This window comes from Contarinia nasturtii, unplaced genomic scaffold (assembly GCF_009176525.2).
Source record: "Contarinia nasturtii isolate CC-2019 unplaced genomic scaffold, AAFC_CNas_1.1 Cnas_scaffold_864, whole genome shotgun sequence".
NCBI lineage: Eukaryota > Metazoa > Arthropoda > Insecta > Diptera > Cecidomyiidae > Contarinia > Contarinia nasturtii.
Window position 1 is genome coordinate 1470319 of NW_022198211.1, and position 23590 is coordinate 1493908.

The 23590-nt window shown below is 33.4% G+C and overlaps 3 protein-coding genes across 6 annotated transcripts in view; 2 read left to right on the plus strand and 1 right to left on the minus strand.

Moving 5' to 3' along the window:
* LOC116342335 (beta-arrestin-1) overlaps positions 1-23590 on the minus strand; it is a 58223-nt gene that overhangs the window by 28569 nt on the left and 6064 nt on the right. Inside the window, exon 2 of one of the 4 annotated variants that reach the window (XM_031769891.1) lies at positions 23309-23424. The exons of the other annotated variants lie outside the window; for them this stretch is intronic. The gene's annotated coding sequence lies outside the window, so the exon portion shown is untranslated. The remainder of the gene's footprint in view (positions 1-23308; positions 23425-23590) is intronic. 4 annotated transcript variants of the gene reach the window in all.
* Positions 9157-10232, plus strand: LOC116342339. The gene is made up of 4 exons (XM_031769901.1): positions 9157-9409; positions 9490-9657; positions 9724-9814; positions 9893-10232. Exons 1-4 carry the CDS (start codon positions 9335-9337, stop codon positions 9964-9966), a joined length of 408 nt encoding a protein of 135 aa, XP_031625761.1. The 5' UTR covers positions 9157-9334; the 3' UTR covers positions 9967-10232.
* On the plus strand, positions 20685-21527 carry LOC116342340. The gene is made up of 5 exons (XM_031769902.1): positions 20685-20802; positions 20861-20914; positions 20993-21061; positions 21149-21247; positions 21309-21527. The coding sequence occupies exons 1-5, from the start codon at positions 20750-20752 to the stop codon at positions 21391-21393; spliced, it is 360 nt and encodes a 119-aa protein (XP_031625762.1). The 5' UTR covers positions 20685-20749; the 3' UTR covers positions 21394-21527.

Genomic DNA, 23590 nt, shown 5'->3' on the forward strand with positions numbered 1-23590 from the left:
AATAATTCTTGTACATAATTGTACATAATGTCTACATTTTAGTAGTATATACAATTTTTCGAAAGTTGACATCGACCGGAAATTGACTATCTATCCGACTAATATGATGAAGTGATAGAGAGCGAGAGAGAGAGAGCTGAAAACACAAAGATGTGAGATTTGTCTTTTTGTATCATTTTATTTTGACAGTGGCAAGTGCTTCGAGGGGTTTTCAAACAAAAAGATCAAAATGTAAATATCAATTGGAACACAAGTTTCGGTAAAGCAAAAGAACTTTTTCACGCTCGAATTTCATAGACGAAGTAAAGTGAAAATGGTTGTTTTGATGTTGATAACTGTTGAAATATTAGGAAATTAAATTAATTAATGGAATTTTACTAATTTTAGTACAATGAATACGACACTTTTCGACAGAACCGAATTATGGTAATGTGACATATTCAAACGAAGAAACCGCAACGAATGAACTCTTGCTGCGCTCAACCATTCATTCGTCGATATTTTGGGTTGCAATTAATCAAGCAACGTAAGTGCTCAGTCGATTCGAAACGAAACTGTCGACAAGAATTTGTGTTTGACACAAATTAGTGAGCCTTACCCTTTTAGCAATTCCAATCGCATGAGGCAAATGGAATTCAGCAGTTGTCACTTAAACTCAGAGCAATATATATGGGGATGAGTGCTCTGAAGAGGCAGAGAAGCACTGAGAAACAAAATGTTGAAAGGTAAAAACTTTTAATATTTTGCGCATCTTTGAGCGCTCTTCATCGCTCTGTGAAACAGTCTCTGCTGGAAGTAGGTTTGATAATTGCCATTAACTGTTTCGAACATACAGTGGTTTTGCATAATTTTGTGGTTTTGGTTAGAATTTCAATATTTCATCCCGTCCGCTTCGACTAGAATGTATAGCAGCAAGAATCTATTCAGTGTTGCTAATTTATTAAGAATCCATTTAATTATCTTAAATTTTGGTTCAACATACAGTTCTTATTTTTTTTCTGTGAGTTTCGTATGAATATTTGTTTGCGACGCGTCTTTTTTGCATCGAAAATACTCTTGAGCAGCCAACTTTACGCTTCGTAAAATGATGAGAAACTACATATTAGCAACTGTTCGAACAATTTTGTTATTAACACTTTGAAAATTGCGTTCATGGGGAGTGTTATCACCTTTTTTTGTTGCTGCAAACATAGCATCGAAATCGGTTAAAAAGCTTAGCTAACACTTGTAAAGAGGTTACAAGTCAACAATGACTGAATAGAGATTATCGCGTATTTTTTGCCATCAGAGAGTCTTTTGCATTTCCATGTGCTTTTGCCCGCTTTTGCACAATAGGTTGACGACACGTGTGATCTCCGGATGACCTTTACACATTCAAAGTTATGGTTGCAGAATTACCTTGTGCTTGAGCTGTGCTGCTGCTGTTGCGTTTTGTTACGCCAAGTCTGGCCCATTTCTAATACTAATAAGTATTTTATGCACTTTATTACTACCCAAATAGCACATTCACCGCGTGCATGTACATTGTACAGTGTACAAGTCGTGTGTAATGTATACATATAACATTACAATATATAAAAGAGTTATAGTTTAAATCCCACGGCGACAGTGTCCCGCATAATATGCTATATCATGACATAAAACATGACTGAACAGCATAACTGTTCCCCTTTTGTCGATGTATTTTCCATTTCTTTTTATATTGTTGTTCATAATGATGAGTGGAAAATTTCTTGAAGCGATTCTTTTATTTGCATTATGCGTGTGTATCTGGCACTAATCGAAATGTATCATTGCATTATTGTGCTGTCTCTCGCGCTCTTTACCTTCTGAGCATAGATAATAAAAATGTCACGCTGGAGACTGAATAGAATCAAGAGCTGATATGATGAGGATGAACCGAATGCACGTTTTTGTATTTATCTCAAGACAGCGATCTGTCTAGACGGACTAACACCATCATCACAGTCAAATCTGACTATATCAATTGCACTTGAGAACAAAATAAAAATGTGCCGAACCGCCGCCAGTTCAAATATTGAAAAAGCAAAAATCTCGATTGCACTTCACCCCGTGTTAATTAGAAACTTCGAAACTTAATTGCCAATTATATTTGATGACAACGAGCGATAGCACATCGACAATGAATATTTCACCCACATAAACACACGCATATCCCAGAAAGCATTACATGATATGGAATAGAAAAAGAGCGCAACACATTTTAATTAATTCCATTAAAGTTGTAAAGAGATTTTCTCTTTTGAGCTTTACGCAAACGAACAAGTTATCAGCTTTTTGCGTTCGAAATGGGTCTGAGTTTGGTTATTATCTCGATGAAAAATAAAACGAGATACACTGCAGAGAATGCGCATTGTTGGTCAACGTGTAAATTGGATTTAAACAATGTATAAATGCCATTTTTATTCATTCACGCGTATCTCACAGGGTTTCTAAAAATTTTCTCTCCACTGCTGCTGCTGATGTTGTGCAACTGAAGCGCAGTGAAAAGAAAATTTATATTCTTTGCAATACAAAAAAGGGCATGAAGTTGAATGCAGTGTTCCGAACCAATGTTGATTAGATGGTCAAAGAGACGGAGTTGCTGTTGTCGTTGTTGCCGTTGTTGATGCAGTTAAAATCTCATTTCAATTAATCACCGGGGGTTTATTCCACTAAATGTAATCAGCAATGCAGCTTTATATTGTTTTCGCCGAGAAAGAGATTCGACAAAAGGCGCCAGCTCCGGGAATATTCCGATGTCAAAAACCACATAATGCCGCATTCCACTCTATTTACATCGACCAAAAATTATTTAAGAAATATGAATTGAGAGTCTAAGGTCCGAGTGCATGCTTATGAAAGTTTTATTCAGACACAATGCACACAGCGTGGAGTCGGTGAAATGAAATTTGCATTCGTTTAAAAGTTTTATTTAACATATAATATAATTTGTTAGTATGATTAAAAATTTGATGCATGACGTTCATAGTGCACACGAGCAAACCTGCACCGAAAAACTTTTTACAACAACAAATAAATCGTCTATTTAAAATTCAATGGAATGTCAATGGATGCCATGGATTTGCAAACAAGACGTGACAAAATAGCGGATTGACAAAACTAATGAAAGTTTGTTCTTCACGTGCGTCATTGCACGATGGTTGCATTCGGTGTTTTTTCTGAAATTGTTCTTACCAGCGGGTGTGTGGTTAAAGTCAAAGAAAAAATGAATCTTGATTTCATTGTCACCAATGTCGTTCAGTTGAAATGAAAGGCTATCAGCAAGATAAAAATCCAGAAAAAAGAGTTGATTAAAAAGAATTCTAAAGAACTCTCGTTGAATACAAGTTTAAATCACATAAATTTTCAATGGCTGTGATAATATTTTTCCTTATAACAGATATGTATGACAGTGGGGGGTGGTATTTCTCTACAAAATTATGCATTTATTTTAAATCAATTACCATTTCTCAACTCAATGTTGTGAAAGATATATTATCGATAGCATTCGCTAAATAGATTCTGAATAGCAAAAGTTCCGAGAAAAACTAATTTGAAATGATATTCAAATAAAGTTCTTGAGAAAAACTTATAACATCTTTAAATGCATTTTAAAAGGAACGCATTAAAGTATTTATATGCTCTCCGAAAAGAATACCAACGAATCGTTTTGATAAAAATTAATACAAATTCATGAATTTAAATTCCTTTCTGCTGCATTATTTTTCAAATTTTTTTTCTCGATAATTTGTGCTCTGTAACATTTCTCTGCAGAGAAAACTCTTAAATGGCGCACTTTGTGAATTTTATAATTCGCATGAAAAAATAAAAAATAAAAAATAATAACGAAGTTTCACTTATTATGACAGAATAATGACATGTTTTGATTCGAAGTGATGCACACTCTCTTGTAATGATTACAAGAATACAAAAATGCAGGTCATGCTTTGCAATGTGAAAATATCTAATAATAAAAAGAATATCCTGCATAATATGTTTGCATTCATTTTATTTTATTTTTTCTTTGTTTCGTTTAGCAAATGTACGTAAAACGAAAGAAATGGCGTTTTAATATGGAGACGGAGAGGTATCATATATCTTTGTCATCATTTGTATAAACGGTGCACAAAAGTAAAATGAGCATAAATAATAAAAATGTTTCGCATCGTATGGCTAGGTTTTCTCATTTGCCATTCTATTCACGCCATTTGTTTCCCCATATTGCACACGAACACAAAAATGGCAATTGTACACAAAACAAAACAATAAAAAGTATTTCAGAAAAAATTATATACACGTAATTTACATCCGCATGAGGGGAATTAGGAAATGTTTTATTCGCACACGCATACTCAATGGCACACAATAGAGGAAAGCGAGCAAAGTCATGAAATTACGAAACACCGACAATTGGGACAGGCAACTTGTCTTTTGACGCAAATGTACTTTTATACTTTCTTTGTGTGTGACAGAGGTTGGCTAATCGACCATTTGGTATTTATTAATAGTAAAATATATTCACTTTTAACAATTTCACTGTAGTCCCTTTAGTTTAGTCGCATTCCATTAAAATATCGAAAGAAAATCGATTTTGTCTGTTAGTTTTTTTGTTTTTCTCGAGTATTGTTTGGTACATGCATAAATTATTAATCGTCTTCTCCCTTCAATTCATTCAAATTTTACACGCTTTCTTTCTCTTGTGAAACACACATCCCGAACGAAGAATCGTCAAATGCCTATTTATTGAATCTACATTGTCTATTGGCATTTACAATAGTACACGAAACAATGGAAGTTCGTTTATCGCATCTCTCGCTTTCGCAAACACTCGAAGGCAACGCGTCATCGAATTCGGACGTGCTTGTTTATCGAGCGGCCACTTCTCGGTAATAAATTGAATGGCTCCTGCTTCTTCTTATGCTGCTGTTGGATGAACGAACAATGCGAAAAGAGCATAAATCAAATTAGCGTTTTGTTCTTTGTCCTATTCTCTTTCGTTTTGGCACAACAAAAACTTGTATTGTTTCACCAATTCCACTTGAATAAAAAAACACACACTCTCAGGAGACGAACTCCCTTTCAGTTGCTGAACTTTTGCATTCGTTTTTATTCTCCATTTCTCTTGGCCGTTTTTATCGAGAATAGGAAACGAAACGCCAACCAGTTCAAGTTTTGATGAGAAAAAATAGAGAAAACGATTGAAATCACAAACACGTACGATACGGATCAGTTGTTTTTAGTGTGAACATGAACACGCAGAGCATTTCGATGGAATGGTGTAAAATGTATATGTTTTGACATTTTAAAGCCGAAAACACTTTGAATCTAATACTTATTTTACGACTATAAAAACTTTAAAGGCATTTACTTCTCAGCATCGACTTTAACGGATAATTTCGAAGCATCCATCCTTGAGGTCTTAAATATTAAATAATATCAATACATTCGTCGAATTCAAGCATCGGATTTTGAGAATATCGGCAAACGCTCTTTTCAATAATAGAAACTTTGTATTCGGATCAAGTCGCATTCAGTTCAGTTTGTGCAGTAGCTAAGATATAAAAAAAAACATGGAATTTATCAATTTCAGATGATCTGAATAACACATATTTCACAACGTTCTTTTTTTAAAACGAAGATTGAAACTTTTGTATATTTTTTTTGAGAATATTGTGACTTTTCCGTGGACTTTTCTCAATTGGGTTTGAGTCAAGTTCATTGTGTGTGTTTTTGTTGGAAAAAGAATGAGCAGAAATGTTCTGACGAAATTATTTTGTGTTGAATAAAATAATTAAAAGTGAATCCATACCCATTGTGTCGAGAAAATGTTCAATGGCTTCACAATGTCATTGGAATCTTCATTGTGCATACATTTTTGTGCAAATAAATGTCAGTGATGAAGTAATTCAAAACATTTCCTGTAAAGCTATACAATTCCCATTTCAGATGGTGTGAACATTGATGATTCAATAGTATACATTGAAAGTATGCGTTTGCATATTCTGCGTCGTATTTGAAAAACGAATTAACATTTTCGTCATTTATAGACGATTCCGATTTGCGACTAATTGAATCCATGCCTCAGAACATTAAATAATAAAGTAAAGCTTGTGACCGTAATAAAAAAAGACTTGGTAATAACATGACAATCTGTTGCCACTTTTAAAATGTAAACAAGTAAGGAGAAAAAAACGGCCGTGTTTAGACTTCCGTCATGTCGTCTACATGTTACAAACTTGTTTTTCCGCATGGTGATTCGCACAGATGATGAACAAGAATAATAACTCCGAAGAATGGTGCACAATGCCTATTGATGCGACCAAATGGGGCCAAGGTTCGATTCACTTGTTCGTTCGTTACATGCATTTTTTCTTAGCAATAGACTTCAGTCGATGACTGTATTTTACAAAGTGAATGTCATGTTTTATGTCAATGTTTCTCGATGCAGACAGTGCAAAACAAAGGATCATGCAAAAGGTTAATAATTGGTTTGCAAGTAGTCAATTCGATACCAGAGCATATACTGAGCATAGATATATATCCGGGATATTTTGTGAGCATCCGATATTTATCGCAGCCAGACATTATAATGGAGTGAAAACAATAGAAGTGATTGTTATAGGTCTAAGTCAGTAATGTGCGAAGGGGGAGGGTAGGGGGGGGGGTTTACCCCCCCCTGTGATTTGGATGTGAAATTTTTTTTCGCGAAAATTATTCGAATTTGCTAGGGTTTTTGATTCTAAAAGTGAAGACCTTTTTTTTTTTTTTTTAGCTCATCAAAGTAAAAAATTGAGGAGAATTCTTTCAATTTCCTAGGTTTTTTGGTTCAGAGTGAATTTTTTCTGATTTGCTTGGGTTTTTCGCGGAGAAAATTCTTTCGATTTGCTAGGGATTTTCGCCTCAAAAAGTGACTTCCAAAAAAAAAAAAAAAAAAAAAAACGAAAATTTGTCTGATTTGCTAGAGAAATTTTTGGTTTCGAAAAACCACCCCCCCCTGAAAAATTTTCCTCGCACATTACTGGTCTAAGTATAAAACCATTTACATTACTACAATCACTATAACAATAACTTCTATTGTTTTTACTCTATTTTAAAGTCTGGCTCCAATGAATATCGGATACTGACAAAATATCCAGGATATATATATCTATGCTTAGTATATGCTCTGTTCGATACATAACAAGGTTAGAATGTATGTCTGCAGTCTCGTAGACCTTGTTCAATGCGTGACGTAAATGTGTGTCTCAGTGAAAAGCGCATGAAAATCAAATAAATCAATAAATTGAAAGATGTTTGCTAATTGAAAATACCAAATATCTTACCGACATACAACATACTGACTATTTCATTCAGCATTTCAATATTGCAACGTCATTTAATGCGTAGCATATGGGAAAGGCGAAAGTGTGTTTTGCAACAAAGTGTCAAAATTCTCTTCAGTCAATTTTCATTTCGGTGAAAATCGAACTCCGAGGGCGTTAAGCGTTGAACCAGTCACTGAATATAGATTGATGTTTTGACGACCTCTTACGCAACAAAGTTGTACAGAAAATCCATTAATAATAAACACTGAATATTTTGAATGGTAAAAATAGACTCGGATTCAATGGGTCTTATTTACTTTGGATTTATTTACTTTTACCCGATTCGGGACCCGAACGTAATGTGTATGTAATTCAATTAAATGTTTGACGAAGAAAAGAGAATTCAACGTCATTGATGCAGAATCTTGTTGTTTACATTTTCGCATAAGTTGAACTCCAAAACATGCATTTCATTGAATTAAATTCTGTATGAGCACCCGTATCTTAACATACATTGTTCATATGTAGCACCAATGATTGATTTACTAATATTGGCTCAACTGCTTGACTGGCAATTTTACTTTAAATCAAACATAATCAAAATAGTTTCCAATCCAATACTGAATAATTGACAATGCCATTAAATAAACCCATTCATCGAACATTTTACAGTCAAGGTAAGTAATTGTTTGAACCATTTATGATTCGATTTATATGATGAGTGCACGCAGCCACAAGCCCAAGAATTGGTGCTAACCGAAGTGCTAAGTCTTACAAATTTTCAATAAAGCGATAAAGGTTGTGGCATGTAGGTGTGAAGAAAGTGTGCGAACAACGAATTACACATCATTTAACCCAATTAATTCCTGACGTAATTTCCCATAAAATCGAACAATTTTGTAACAACAGCAACAGCGAATAGAATTGGCAGATTAACACACATACAACACTAAAATACACGATGCACGGAATATCTCCTTTTTTCACAGTCGAAATGGTTTCCGTGTTTTCACTTGCGTTTTATGCTATTAACTCAAGCATTATGGTTTTACACATATTTTGCTGTTGTTACAAATTGTTGTTTCTCAGCATGAAAATCGATTGAAATGTAAAGAATTGACGCGAACACATATTAAAATACAAACAAAATGCAACATTGTTGGCTGTTTTATTTTCTTGCATAAGCCACCATTCAGAAGTCGCTTTAAAGTCATCTCCCTCACATTGTTCGATTAAGGTATTTTCTACAGAATAATTTGTGTTTACAGATGACAGCCTTTCGATGGTTGCTCTGGTGAATGTTGAGAATACATTATCGCATGTCACTTTGGCGACCGAATGACCGTTCCACAAAGCCGTTGTATTGAATTTGAAGGCTTTGAATCACTTAAACGACATGGTTCGCAATTGTTTCGATGTGTTTCACATTTGATTACAATTTCGTGATAAATGTCATTTGTTATTTCAATGTACGAAATACAAACATGCAACAGCAATACATGTAAACAAATAATCCCTTCAAATAAATTATTTGAGACAAAAAAAGAATGCCGATAGCACTCCGAAATTCATCTGTTTACATCTACAGTTTAAAATGACAAATAAATGTGTCACCGAATTGAATTCAACAGCAATTTGTTTATTTCTGAATTCGATTGAAATTGATTTACGGCCCAAAAGCAGCACCGAACAACAGCAATTCGTGTTGATGGGATTTTCACACATACAGCTCAACACTCACGAGTAGTTTTGTGGTTGTCACGTTGCTATTGGAATTTTTGACATTGCAAATACACGCACACACTGTTGATGCTGTTAATAGGAATGTCGACAATGTTGTTTTGCATGCACCAATTAGCATTTCGGTGTCGTCGATATATGTTCAATTGTCAATTCACTCAGATTCAGTTCACTTTTTTTTTTCATCTACATTTGCTCGATATTTCGTATTTGCAAAATTTGTGCTGAATACTTCTTTGAAATCATCTCTTCGAACGATAATTCAAAAAAAAAAGAAAACGCTTACAATGAAAACAAAATACAATGTCTCATTGGAAAACACGTTTATTGGTCCGATCAGTGCGGCTCCGGATAGCCTTCTCGTAAGTATTTGCATCATGTGTCTCGTTTGAATAGAAAAATGAAACGCAACATTTTTGGATGAATTTTTCGATTGGTACAGAAAGAGATGGCGGGCAACTTCACGGGCAATAACAACAACGTTAACAAATTTCCGTCGGTGTTTTCGAGCCCAACCTATGAATGTTGGATGAAATCGCCGATAATGGGTGCACTACGATTATATGCCGGTCATCACAAACACACATTTTGCACATTTTCTCGGTCTATTGTAAGTTTCCGCTTGCCAATGTTCCAATCGTTGTCAATGCTAATTTTATTGTCGCTTCCATTACAGACGTGCAGAGTAATCGAAGGTCAGATAAAGGTTAAATACGGTTCACAACGACAAACTGTCACGAAAAATACTATTATTAAACTGTCACCAAGTAAGATATTTCGATTGCGTTCAACATTTTGATAAATATTCTAAATCGAATTTTTGAATTGTGATTTCTCTTCAATAGATACCAGATACTATGTGAAAAACAACAGTCTGCACAGAGAATGTTTGGTTGAATTTATATTCGAAGAAATGTGATACATCCAATTGGTTATTCAGATAATTTGCAATCAAACTGTGTTCATCGTTCGGAAATCGATCGTTTTTGTATTGTAATTCATTTGTCTATTTATAACGCAACCGATTTATCATTTATTCATATTTAAACAAAAGTTGAATCATGTATAATTTATTTTAAAAAAAAGTAGAAAATAATATGTAAAATAATCGAAATTGATATAATTCTAATTATTATGCACATATAATGCTGTCTATTAAAAAAAAATGTGGATAATGTTTGTTTAATTTTTTTTTTCAATAAAATAATAAATCTAGCTCATGAGCTCAAAATGGCGAAAGAGTAATATTAACTGGGTCTAATTTGTTAATGGATATTGATTAATTTGTTGTTATAATTTCCGCATTAATCTTTGCGCTTAGTTGAATCCAGTTCGATGATGTTGGAGTCACGGCATTTATTTATTTTTCGCAACTGAAGAGACCAAATGTGTTTGAATGAATTCCGATATCAGTGACTTTTTGAAATCGGGTAGACCAATTGAATGCATAATTTTGTTAATAATTTCTTCAGTGATAAGTGTTTATTTTTTGTCGCACGTTCATTTGTTATTTCTTGCTTTTGTATTGAATTGTTTGTCTGGAAATTTGTGAATTGGTTGCGGCTATTTAGCATAAATGACATTATTTATGTTAATGCTACTGGTGTCGCATGCACGCTTCACATATTTATAGTTCATTACACACGATTATACATTTGATTTGGGGCAGCATGTTTCCATGAAATTATTCCACGAGTTTCGCTTTAGCACAGCGAAAATTGGAAAATTTATAGTGGGTGAAATCCACTTTACGTTCAGCACATCTACAACGACATGGTATATAAAACATTTTTGAACATCACTCTGTGATGTAATGCGTATTATAACATTGAACACTGCATTTCTTTTTTTTTTCAATTAAGCCATAGGCAAATTAACCATGTACAGCATACAAAATTGAGAGAATCACGAAGCTCATGCTATGAACCAGCTATTTATCTCAATGCAAATGACTATTTGTGGAATTATTTTGACTGCGTTGTATTTACATTGTGCTATATTGTTGGCTCGACTCTTCATTAAATTCACTTAATTTGCTTTCTCTTCCAGTTCAATGATATGCACTGTCAGCGTTACTCTGTGAATTTCCCATTTTCCCGTTGCCATTTGACGTCAGCCAAGCGGCGGCATTACGTGATAAATTCAGCTTTTGATTATACAACACAAACAATGACGGTACAATATACATATCTGACATTTTCGCACAAGAAATTGTAAAATACGTCCACCGCATAGGACAACGCTTTACTGTAGTTATTTAATGGAGCCGATGCCACTAGTTTTCATGCTATAATTAATTTTGTTTCGCCGCGATGATATTGGAAACATTCATTAGATAATAATGAAAATATAAATATTTTGGTAAACAAAGCATTGCCGGTACTATTTTGGGGCAATTTTGTATTAGCCAAAGCATGCATCTGCGTAAATACTCGACTGATGTGATTCAGTGTACGATATCAGCAAAAATCATTCAATTTCACAATTAAATCTATATTTACACAAAACGTTCGAATTGCAACATACAACCACGGCTACCACGATGGTTTTATCCATCAAAATTCTATTAATATATAAATGTAGTAAATTAACCGTGATGTCAATTCCATTTTCAATGTGGTGGCTTAAATGTCTATCTACGAATTCATTTGTCATGCTAAATGTGTTGTTTGCATTATTGACCATGGTTTTAATAATGAAAACTCATTTTTGCAACGCGCGTACAGTTTTTTTGTTATCTCGCTGAACTTATCTGTATATGGAAGAGGAACATTTAGCTGACGATATCAAGTATAAAGCTTATTTGATGAAAAGAAAGAAAGAAACAAATCGTGAGGGGTGGAAATGATGACGCAAATGGGTACCGCAGAGCAGCTGTGACCATTCATCAAAACGTATCTTATGCCAACAACTCGACAAAATTGATTTTTAAATGCTGTTCAATGCGTTAAATTGAAACATGGAGAGAGGAAGAGATACGACGGTACGGCGAATAACATCGATATTGTTCGACTCGGATTCAATTCCACTTGAAATACTTTTTCTCGAGTTGAAATTGAATCGAATCTAGTTTTACGTTTAAGGGATTTTTTTCCACTCAAATAAATGTTGAAAATTGAATAACGTTCAATTCAGGCATTCTATTGCCTTTGATGTGAAAGGTAGACAAATAATAGAAAGATACAAAAAAAAATCTTCCTTTTTGTTCGAATTTAATTCCATTTCAATATGATTAGATTGGCTATTGAATTCAAGTTCAAGGCAAATGAAAAGACACTCAATTAGACTGTGAATTTTCATCATATTATGCGCAATATATTCCATCAATTAACTATGGTCATAATTGTACTTTGTCATTTATCAATTATGGGCGGATAGACACGCAATTGTTGATAGAATACAAAATACATGCACAAACAAATTCATTATGTGACAATATGTGTTTGTTATTTGTAACAATCGAAAATTTATCGTTGATATGTTATCATGTATCGAAAGTAAATGAACTTGAATCATCGAAATGCCCACAATATTGTCGTTGCCATACAATAGATTCTAAAACATATTTGTTGCGATCTATGTTAATAGTGCAGCTTTTCAAGTCGTACATAATCAGAAAAAGGCAAATATAAGAAACGAAAAGCCAGAGCCCCAGAGCAGTAAGACGACAGGGCCAATTTATTGGCATGTCAATAGAGTATTAACTTGATACTGGTCGTATATATGCCGACCAATATGCTTATTTGTGGACACAGTATTGGATTTGTGATTGATACAAATCATTTTCATAGCTCTAGTCGCCGAAGTTAAATCGATAAAATGTTTGGCAACGCCAATCGACTTATGTCCACAGCGATAGATGAGAACCAAAATCCATTGTATCCATTGATATAATTGTTATTCATGGATTTCATTGTGTTCGTTCGCCATTTGAACATCCGTTTCGATCGAATACTAACAAAACATATAAACCATGACGCAAACGGAAGGAAGGATTGAGGGATTTTGTGTTTTGAAAAAGCCGACAACGGCTTAATAATAATTAGGAAACATTCCGTCGACAAAAACACCATAATAATGCCATTAAGTGATTTGCAAATCTGTGACGGAAGCAATCGATATTTTTTCATTCTACTAAAAAATCCTTGATCCATTGGTCGTATTTACTTAATTGCCTTCTGTTCTGAAATGTTTTGCTGCATGAATTTATGGCGCTTTTACTATCGATTTGTTGAAAAGCCAGCCGTAAAACGAAGTTTCTTCATCCAAAGTCTCATAAATAATTTGAAATTATGGTAATTGTCCAAACCACTATGTATCAGTCAATGTCTTTGAATAAAAGATTAAAAATTAAAATGTCTGCTGTGAAATGAGACAGAGCAAAAGAGAGAGAGGGGGGGGGGGGAAGAGAAGGAGACGGGTTGGTTGAAGAAAGAATGACAAATATCTTGAATATAATCAAAATAACAGATTGCTTCAAATGCTGATGTATGTACAATGACATTCATAGAGATTTATGATATGTTTCACACGCAATATAAAGAAGTGCCTATAATGGATACCACGGCCAGCCTCTTTGAAAATGAATGCAGGATTTGTCTGTTAAAGTTCACACAGGGAAAATCTATGTCAAACTGAGTTCAACATCAGTAGCAGTTAGTTCGAGACTATACCATTTTGAGTGTTATAGTGTCGGTTGAGTTACATAACACAGACGGAGCAAACGATGTAAGCTATTCGTTGTCACTTTTTTTCACTTCAACAATCTGTTTCATCAATCTTCGAAAGTCGTGTGGAAAGGCACCGAATTTCATACCCAGAGAGAATTAATTTATTAATACAAATGTATTTTAATATAGGTAGCCATTTGAGCAAGAGTGTCTGGCCTTCAGTTTGTCGCATCGCTCACATTTAATAAGACAAATTCAGTTGAGCATTTTATTTTAATAAAACTATATTAGTTTTTCGGTGGGGATTATTTCCATATTTGATGAATGAATCATAAATCGTGCGAGCTATTAATCATGTCCGAAAGCAGCTGGACCATTTGTTGATTGAAATTTAGGGTGCTCCTTTTATGTTAACGATGATAAACGTGAGGCTTGAGACATATTCATGCTTGTCATAAGCTGAGAACATTTATTCCCATTCATACATAGCATAAAGGAGATTTGCATTCAGTTTCAAACATATGGAATCTTTGTGTTTAATTTAAAATTTACAATAAATTCAACAGACAAGACCAAGTTAGAATTTAGCCGTTACAAAGTTTTTCACAAACATCTCCTGATTCGAGGTCGATGTGGTATAATGGACAACCTGCGGCAATGTACAACATGCGTAATTTTAAGTAATTACGTTACCAACACAATATCAACTTTGTTTTCAGCTTGAAAATGTCACAATCCACCACATCTCCGAAAAAAATACAATAATAATTCAAAATAATTGGAGGTGACAAGCACAAACTTTGTTACATTTTTTCTCTTACGTATTTAGGTTAATGCTCTCTTATATAGAGGTTGCTTTGGTTTCTCTCTACTCAATTTACGCAAAGTTATAAATAGAGAAACATAATGATTTACTTGTTACTACCGTGTTATACAGGTTTTCTGTTGCTTTCAATAGCAGATAAAATGGATTGAACACAAGATTCACCCACGTTGTTTATATTTTATGACATTAAAACTGATGGGAGCAAATATTGTCCAGCGTGTTACATAATTTCCTTCGGAAATGTGAGAATGGATCCCCGATGCACATGACTTCAATTTGATATCAATTTACGCACGCATGTATGTGTTCAACATCTATTAACATTATAATGCAGTTATTGAAACAAAAACCACAACGGTAAATGCGCTTATCGACTATTAGAAACGGTATACATGTTTACATGTATTTGTTCTCTGCTAACAAACTATTGCCAATATTTAATGTTTAACCAACTTTAGCCACTCACTCTCTTTCTTCGACATACTTCACCACTTTCTGCATCAATAAGCAAAGTTTCTTGTTCGTTTATTCTTCGTATGCTTTTTGATGATGCTGTTAATGTAGACAAATAAAAGATCAAAATTTACGTTGTGCTCACATTTGTACTCGGGAAAATCGGATGTTCAGCTCAAGCCTCTATCAATTTACACCACCATTTGCCCAGATTGTTATCTACTTTGGTTGGTTGCCGTTTTCTTTGCGGTTGAAGTTCGGCCAGAATGTAAACGTACATCGCACACACACACAAACACACGTACACACTCATCAATTTTACCCATCACTTTTGAATGACGGGTAATGGAGACTTTGCAAAAAGTCCAACAAAAACGTTATTTATAATTCAAAAGAGGAAAAGAACAGTTTGAAAAGCTTATGTACTGGAAAAAACAAAGCTTCTCCTACACACAATTTCTTATGGAAAAAACCATTTGCAAGGATAGCAAAAAACAAAACCAGGCCAACTTTATTAATGCGATTTAAAAATCCAGTTTAAATCTCTTAATTTGCATTTTGGTTTATGTGCTTTGGCAAACAATGATTAAATATTTTATGGGAAATCTGGTAAATTGAGATTTGATGCTGACGAGAAAAAAACAGTGGAAAAGTATACATTTCATTAAATTTTCTTTAATAGTTCGGATTCCCAGTAAGCGAAAAATTTCGCTTAATATTGAATAGACTGGTTCCAAAGGGTTTGTACGATTTTCCATTAAATGATTTAACACGTTTTCTTCTAGATACCCGAAACTCGGTGCATAATAAAAAATACCAAATAAATTTGTATCGGTATCACATTTCCAGAACCGTGATTATTTAACCGATTTCAAAGGTATTTAAATGAGAGTTGATAGCTTCTTTTGATATCAGTTGGTCGATTCAATACAGCTGCAATGAAGAAAATTTCTTAAAAAATGTTCGTCAAATATTTTGATAATGGAAATAAATGACCATTTAGTCTGTTTGTAATGTACTCAAGGCTTGAACATGTTTCATATTACATTTTTCGATGAATTCATAAGGCTAAGAATGTTCAGTTATGGAATGAAATGAAACTAATTGAATAAACTTCAATCCATCCAAAAATTCGACTCTGATATTTCGAATTAAATTCCCCAAAATATTTTGGTTAGAAATTGACAGACAATATATTGAACTAACTGGTCAGTTGAGCTGACAGTACGTTAGCCAGCTAAATGGACCAAAACAATAGAAGTTATTGTTATAATGAACAATCACTTATATTAAAACAAGAAAAGTGATTCATCATTAAAACAATAACGTCTATTGTTTTAGCCCATTTAGATGGCTAACGTCAACGATTGGAAACGCTGTAGTTCAGTGTTTAATTGAGTAGGGCGGCGCCACCGTCTATACATACAAATGTCCATTTAAATCAGCGCCATCTACGCTAAAACATACTTTTGGTTGAAAATAAACCGCCATCATATTCCGACATTGGCTAACGTACTGTCAGCTCAACTGACCAGTTAATTCAATATATTGTCTGGAAATTGAAGCTAGTCTTATCATCTACAGATTTGTTTCCCATGACTGCAGCTTGATATGGACGAATAAAAAGCTGTAAAATTCCGTTTTCCATTGAATGCCTCAATAAAAAAGCGAAAGTAGATTGGAGAATAGATAAAATAAAAATCTGGCTTTGTTACGCGGTTTAATATCGGTGATCCTTTCACCAGTGTTGCACAAAAATACAAACACAATGAAGAGCAGTGATAAAAAAATGTGTGAAGACATGAAAAATTCGAATTTAATCGATACGATATTTATAAAAAACTTCGAAACACTCAACTGGTTTCAATAGTAAAATATGTTTGATACTCATCGGGCTTAAATCGGATGAGACCAAGTTATGTTAAGCTGTCAATTTCACTCGTCAGTCTGTTCCTCCCAAAAAATCATTCATTTTCTTTATTGGATGCGAACATTTTCGCTGAGAAATACAAGTCGGAAATTAAATGAAATGCATTTAAAGTTGAAATCATTCATTGCACAGCAAAATAAAGTCCCTTGATTTTCAATACAGTAGTCGATGCAATTTACATCATTGAAGCCTTTGATAGGATGTTCGTTTCGCATTCGATGCATCAATGTGAATGAAGAAGAAAAAGCACGATGGTCTGCTTGAATATAAGTTTATCGAAAATTAAAAATGATGCTTCAATAAGCAAATATGTCTGTGAGCATGAGTTATTGAAAATGCACTCACAAACAAATCTATATTTAGAGAACAAATCAAAATAGCAGCTGAATTGCTGATGTTGAAACCATGAACATGCTGACCGAATGAGAATTTCGCATTGACTTTGCTTTATCCAAGTTTGCGCCCCCAAAAAGAAAATGTCAAATGCAGTTGAATAGTTTCCATATGCTGTCTTCTCTATTTGCTTTGTAAATACGCACATGCACGTATCTTCATTTCGCAACCAATTGATTTACATAGCCTTTGTTAACTGATCCATATATTTTAATGAACCTTTATTCGTGCATGTTGCCAGTTGGCAACGCACATAACATACATATATAAATTCAATGTACACACAATTGCAGAACTTTGAGCTGCATTTCACAAGTGCGGAATCGAAGGAGATTCTGTCCGGGCAAAAGAGTAAGTTTTTCACAAAGGATCGACATTCATTTTAGAGTGAAAGCAGAGTGTCAATTTAAATTTTCGAAAATGTCAATGGTGATGAAATTGGGACAAAACCCATGTCAATTCGTCAAACATGCGCCAACTTTGAATGGTATTTTTTTAAAGAATAAAATTGACGATATTTAAGTGAAATTCAAAGCTGTCATAGAAACAGTCTTCTGAAGTATGTTTGTGTGTTTCGTTTCCCAAATTCGTTCGATTGAACGTTTCATGAATTCAAAATGCGAGCCATACTAAATTGATTGATGGTTTTAAAAATCTCGTCCTTCCAATTTTATCATATCAATTTCGAATTCTATTTATATGACGTTCAGTTGTCATAGTTTCCACTTCAGAATCGACAAGCTTGTTCTTGAACAGTGATTGAAAAATGATGCGCTTCAAAATCCAAATAAAAGTTTCAATTCGTAGACAAAATGATTTGCAATAAATTCGCATATTTCAATGCAATACGATACTGCATGGGGCTGTTTTTTGCTCTTTTTACACAATTTCTGATGAATTCGTTTATTTGAAGCCACAAGCTATGTTGTCCCTGTGCTCAATGCAAATATACTTAATGTCTAGTCAAGATATGCTGGGGCGAATTAAAAATAACACCTTCTCAAATGCATACTCATACACAGACGAGAGTGAGAGCCAGTTTACCTCTCAGACACAAGGTCAATGCAAAATAAAAATGAATTTTGGTGTGTTTGCTTTGTTCTGCTTTTGATGGATTGAATTCTATTTTTACGTGATATAGATATATATTTCAATTTTTCATATGTTGTCAATGAGTGTTTGTACTGGAAGCATTGATAAATTATCTAATATTAAAACAGTATCTCCGTGCGCCGTCGGTTTCCAAAACATTTGCATTTTTTGTTGTATGTTTTACTTTGTTATGACTAATTATAAAAGTAAAGTGTCTTCGCCGTCGAAATATATTCGCACCACAGACCGACGGTTCATTTGTATACGTAAAACTTTTGCCATGACAATCTGAAACATTGAAACATTATTTACGTTATTTGAAATAAGCAAAAAATGTTGAAAAACTTTTTCCACCACAAATTTGGTCGTTTTTTAATGTGGAGGAACGAATAAGGCACATCGAAGAAGTAAACATAAATTAATTGAATTTGCACATAAATGTGCGCTCTTTGTCAAACAATAAAGGTACACCATGTTTAAAAAGTGAAAGACACGTAACGCAAACAACCTACTACGCACAGGTAGTTGACTTCTTGTTGAAGTGAATTCAGGTCCGCTGTGCATGACAGTTGTTAGTTGATTGGAATAAATCTGAATTTGATGTTACTTTTGGTTTCGATTAACTTCCCAACAAAATCATCTAAGCAATTTGCTTTTATGTGGTGTGGACAGTTTATTTTATCTTTCATTCCAAAATAATATTTATTTAGCTTTGGTCAATTTGAAATTCGTCGGAAACATCCTTTATTTATCGATTTACTGACCAAATATTTACTTTGGCAACATTTACCATTGTTTATGTACGTATAATGGTCGAAATGCCACTGACATCGTAAGAAATCGTCTCTATAATAAACAAACAATATTACAAGAAAAAAAGCACTCTACTTCATTTTCTCTTTTATTTTCTTAAACGAGTTCGTCCATCTTGTGCTCGATGTCATTCGATGTGGTGGAAATTTATTTTTGATTAACGAAACCAAAATGAGGAGAAATGGGAAAACTTAGTTTGTGAAAAGTTCAAAGTTTTACAGCCGATAAATCGCAATGTCTCTTCTTATATGCTCTTTAGTTGCAAATACTGTTTCTCCGAGCAATAAGTGTGAGAGTGAACAGTGAGGAGAAAAATGAAAAAATTTAATTATAATAAATTGATTTTAGATATATTTTTAACTTTTGAAGCATCTTCACTGAGGAGGGGCTTTATTCCTCAGTTTTTCTGTAGCTCCGTAGATCACTCCTCTTCACATGCTCTGAGAAACAGACTCTGTTGCGTTGAACATTTCAACTTGAAATCAGATTTACAATATGTATGTGGTCTTTTCAACGATTCGGTAACTAAACAAATCTGACCCAAATCGAGTAAAAATTACGAAAAATTATTCTAAATATTTAAATTTCCAAAAATTATATAACTAATATTGAATCTCAAATAGTAGGAAAACATGAGAATCACTTCGCAAAGTAAATAACTTGAGTACAAATTAAATGAAGATTTTCTTGGTTTTCATTCAAGCGCATATTTAGTATGCCTTGGTATGCCTTGTTGACAGCAAAAAATGCTTGTTCGAAATTGAAAAAAATGGTTGAAAACACCTTGAAACGCATAAAAACACGTCATTTTGTTTGACTCATGAGTTTCTAGAATTTTTTAGCATCTTCTTCGAATTACTCAAAATATTATAATTTATCATTTTTCACAATTTGTTCAACTGTTTAGGTTTCGCTATCTCCGCGGTTTAACATCTGTTTATTTTATTCCCAAAATTTGCGATTATTAATTAATTCATAAGAAAAGTGCACACTTTGTTTACGTTGAAAAAACGTGAGACAATTTTCTTAAATGACTTATATGCGTATTTACCAGACATTATAATGAGATATTTTCAGCCAGATAAATCAGCTCAGCCCGATATCGTCAGGAGCTGAAATTGAGTGAAAACAATACAAGTGATTGTTATGGTTATAATTACACTTACAATGCTACAATCACTATAACAACCACTTTTATTGTTTTCACTCCATTTCAGCTCCTGACGATATCTGGCTGAGCTGATTCATCTGGCTGAAAATATCTTATTATAATGTCTGGTATTTACGATCTTTTTAGGTTACCAATTTTATAATTCAAAACGTGTGTTTAGTTTGCAAATAGTTTCACATTTTTTTAAATGTAGGAATTTTTTCTATCGACGCACGAACTGGGAAATTTCACACATTTTTGCGTTGCTATGGTAGACGCTTATTGGAATAATGGTATAAATAACGAGACGAGATCGTGGAAAATTAGTTCAATTTTTGAGGCTTCATCTCGAGTATCATTTATTATCTGAGCAAAATGTTTCGTAATATTTTAGTACTCGCTTTAATTGCTTTGGCAGTCGTTACTATGTAAGTATCAATGACAATATCTATAATGAGAGTAAGCTAATAAATTTCGTATTTACAGTCCAGTGCAGGGCACATCTGAATCAGGAGAAATACGACAAATTCTCCAACGGATGTACGTTTTGAATTTCACAAAATTCAAATACCTATTGGAAAGCTTGATAAAATTGAATGAACACTTTTAATATTCTAGACAAACGCTGAAAGACAATCGAAACATTGATGAAATTTTGAATATCGAATCAGAAATCACACATTTGGCGTAACTCTTTTTATTTCATTCTCTTGTGAAAACTGTGCATATTCATTAATAATCATTTTGAATATTTTTTATAAATTGAAACTTCAGGTCAAAACCAGTTCAGATTACTGAAAGTGCAAGTGGTACAAGCATGAGTCCAAAAAAATTAAAGAGAACTAAAACTATGTCAAAAATGCTTTCATCTATGTATGTTTATTTGGTCATTCAAAAATAAGTAGAGTTCTTATCAACACTCTCGATGTTTTAGACATAAAGCAGTCACCAAAAACTCTGGAGCAATCTGTGGCCACGAAAAAGATATCATGAAGTTTGCTGTCAAAAGAGGAGAATAAGAGACAACCATTCGAAAGTTAACAACCAAATATGCCAAAGTGACTTAGTTTTAAACTTTAATTTTTATTTAAAGTTAGTTCGTTCTTAATAAAAATTCAATTTAAAGTTGCAAATAAAATATGACAACTCAGCATTAAGCATCTTTCATTTGCTTCAAATATGAAACCATCACCCAATTTACTTCAATCGATTTTAGCTCATCATGTACTTATTGACTTGTTTTTATTACTGAATGCTGTTTTCATTCGTTTCTTCTAGTATGAAAATACCAAATTAATTGGCGTTTGTTTAATTTTTACGAAATTTATATCAAATTCGAATGTTCTAGAATATTATTTCTTTATCGATTATTTCAGTGCGAAATATGTCTGTATTTATAACGAAGTATAAGCTGTTTTTTCTAGAACATTCATTTATTCTATGCGAAAAAAATCGACCTTTCAAACAATTTTATTTGTAACAACACTTGACACCCTTTTTATATGAATTCATTGGATAAACATCATTATTCGTTGTATTGAAATTCAACACGTAAAAAACATTCGGTTTTTTTCAGTGATGGTTTTTTCCTATCTGAATAGCGCTAGCTATTCGCAGCGCCTGTACAGCATTGCTGCCCAGATGCTGAATCGTAGCGGTTGCCGCACGCGCAACACACTTCGTTTGTACCACACAGAGCATATACGTTCGCGTTCATTCTCTGTTCGACATGCGTTTGTATACTGACCTAGGGGATAACCATGAATTGCAGATCGAATAATTTATAATAATAAACGCTATTTCTCTCTATTTTTCACTAATTCTGCTAGTATTTCTACTAGTTTGTTCTAATACTGCTAGTTTTTGCTAATTTTTCTAGTACGTCAAAAATATTGCATACGTCAGATTGACTGCATGATCGAATAACCGAAATGTGTTTACGTAAATGTTTCAAGTTGACACTTTCAACGTGTATATTTGAAGCAGGCATGTAATCTATTTATATTTATTGAAGTTTCAGTCCTTTGAATATTGAAATTATTATCTACATTACAACATCAGTGCTATCAAATCAAGTTTCGGGCTGTATATATTTTATTAAAATAATTTTTAAGTGTTTTTTTCTCTTGATTACACTCCACTTGCTTTGTGCTTCCAAGCCTGCTTCATTAATTTTATATTTTTCAATTGAATTAAAATTATTTAAATTCAAAATTGATTGATAAAATACTAAAACAGAAAAATTGAATATCGTGTGAGTACTTGTCATATAATTATTGTTTACCTAGCGTTAAACGTCAAGTTTTACGTTTACAGAGACGTATACGTTTTCAGTAAGAAATCTGTCATCAAATCTACATTTCCGATTGCAATTCGTAAATTATAGTTAATACAGATGGAACGTGCTTGGTTAAGTGCCATTGAATATATTTTTATTTAAAAATGGGAAAAAGCGTATTTAACTACATATTTTGACACATTTTAGTTCAACACTATTCAATTCGTTTGTTTTGTGAATTTTATTTTAATTAATTATTGCAATAAATTCAAGAATAAATTCTTACTAAAGTATATACGTGTACAGTGCTAATTCTGCTATTTATTGCTAATTTCTCTATTTTCTTCATGTAAATTTCCCTATTTTTTTGCTAATGTGCTAATTCTAATTCGCATGGATATCCCCTAGATACTGACTATGGTATTAGTGTATCATAACAACCGCTTCGATTCATCATCTGGGCAGCAATGCTGTTCAGACGCTGCGAATAGCTAGCGCTATTCAGATAGGAAAAAACCATCACTGGTTTTTTTCGAGATCAACTCAGACGCAAACGTGTTACTACAATTGAGATATGGGAAGCACATGGAATTCTATTGCAAGACAAAAAAATATAAACGAAAACTATCATTGTGTGTAACTTTTCTAAGAATTACCTATCATTGTGAAGTTCCGGCTGAATTTTTCTTCGCAAACCCTATTTTTTTGCTGAAAATATATCTGTTCCTCTGAGTTCGTTAGCAACTTTAGCGAGCATACACCTGTCAAACAACTATACGTACTCGTTTATCTTTTGTGTCAAAAAAAGAATTTCTAAAGAAGATAAAATCGCTTTGTCAAGGTTCATGACGAAAAAACACGTTCACACGAAATTGTTTGCAAGTATTATTTTATCAAATAAAAAACCTCTATCGAGTTAGAGAACGAGTGACGAAACC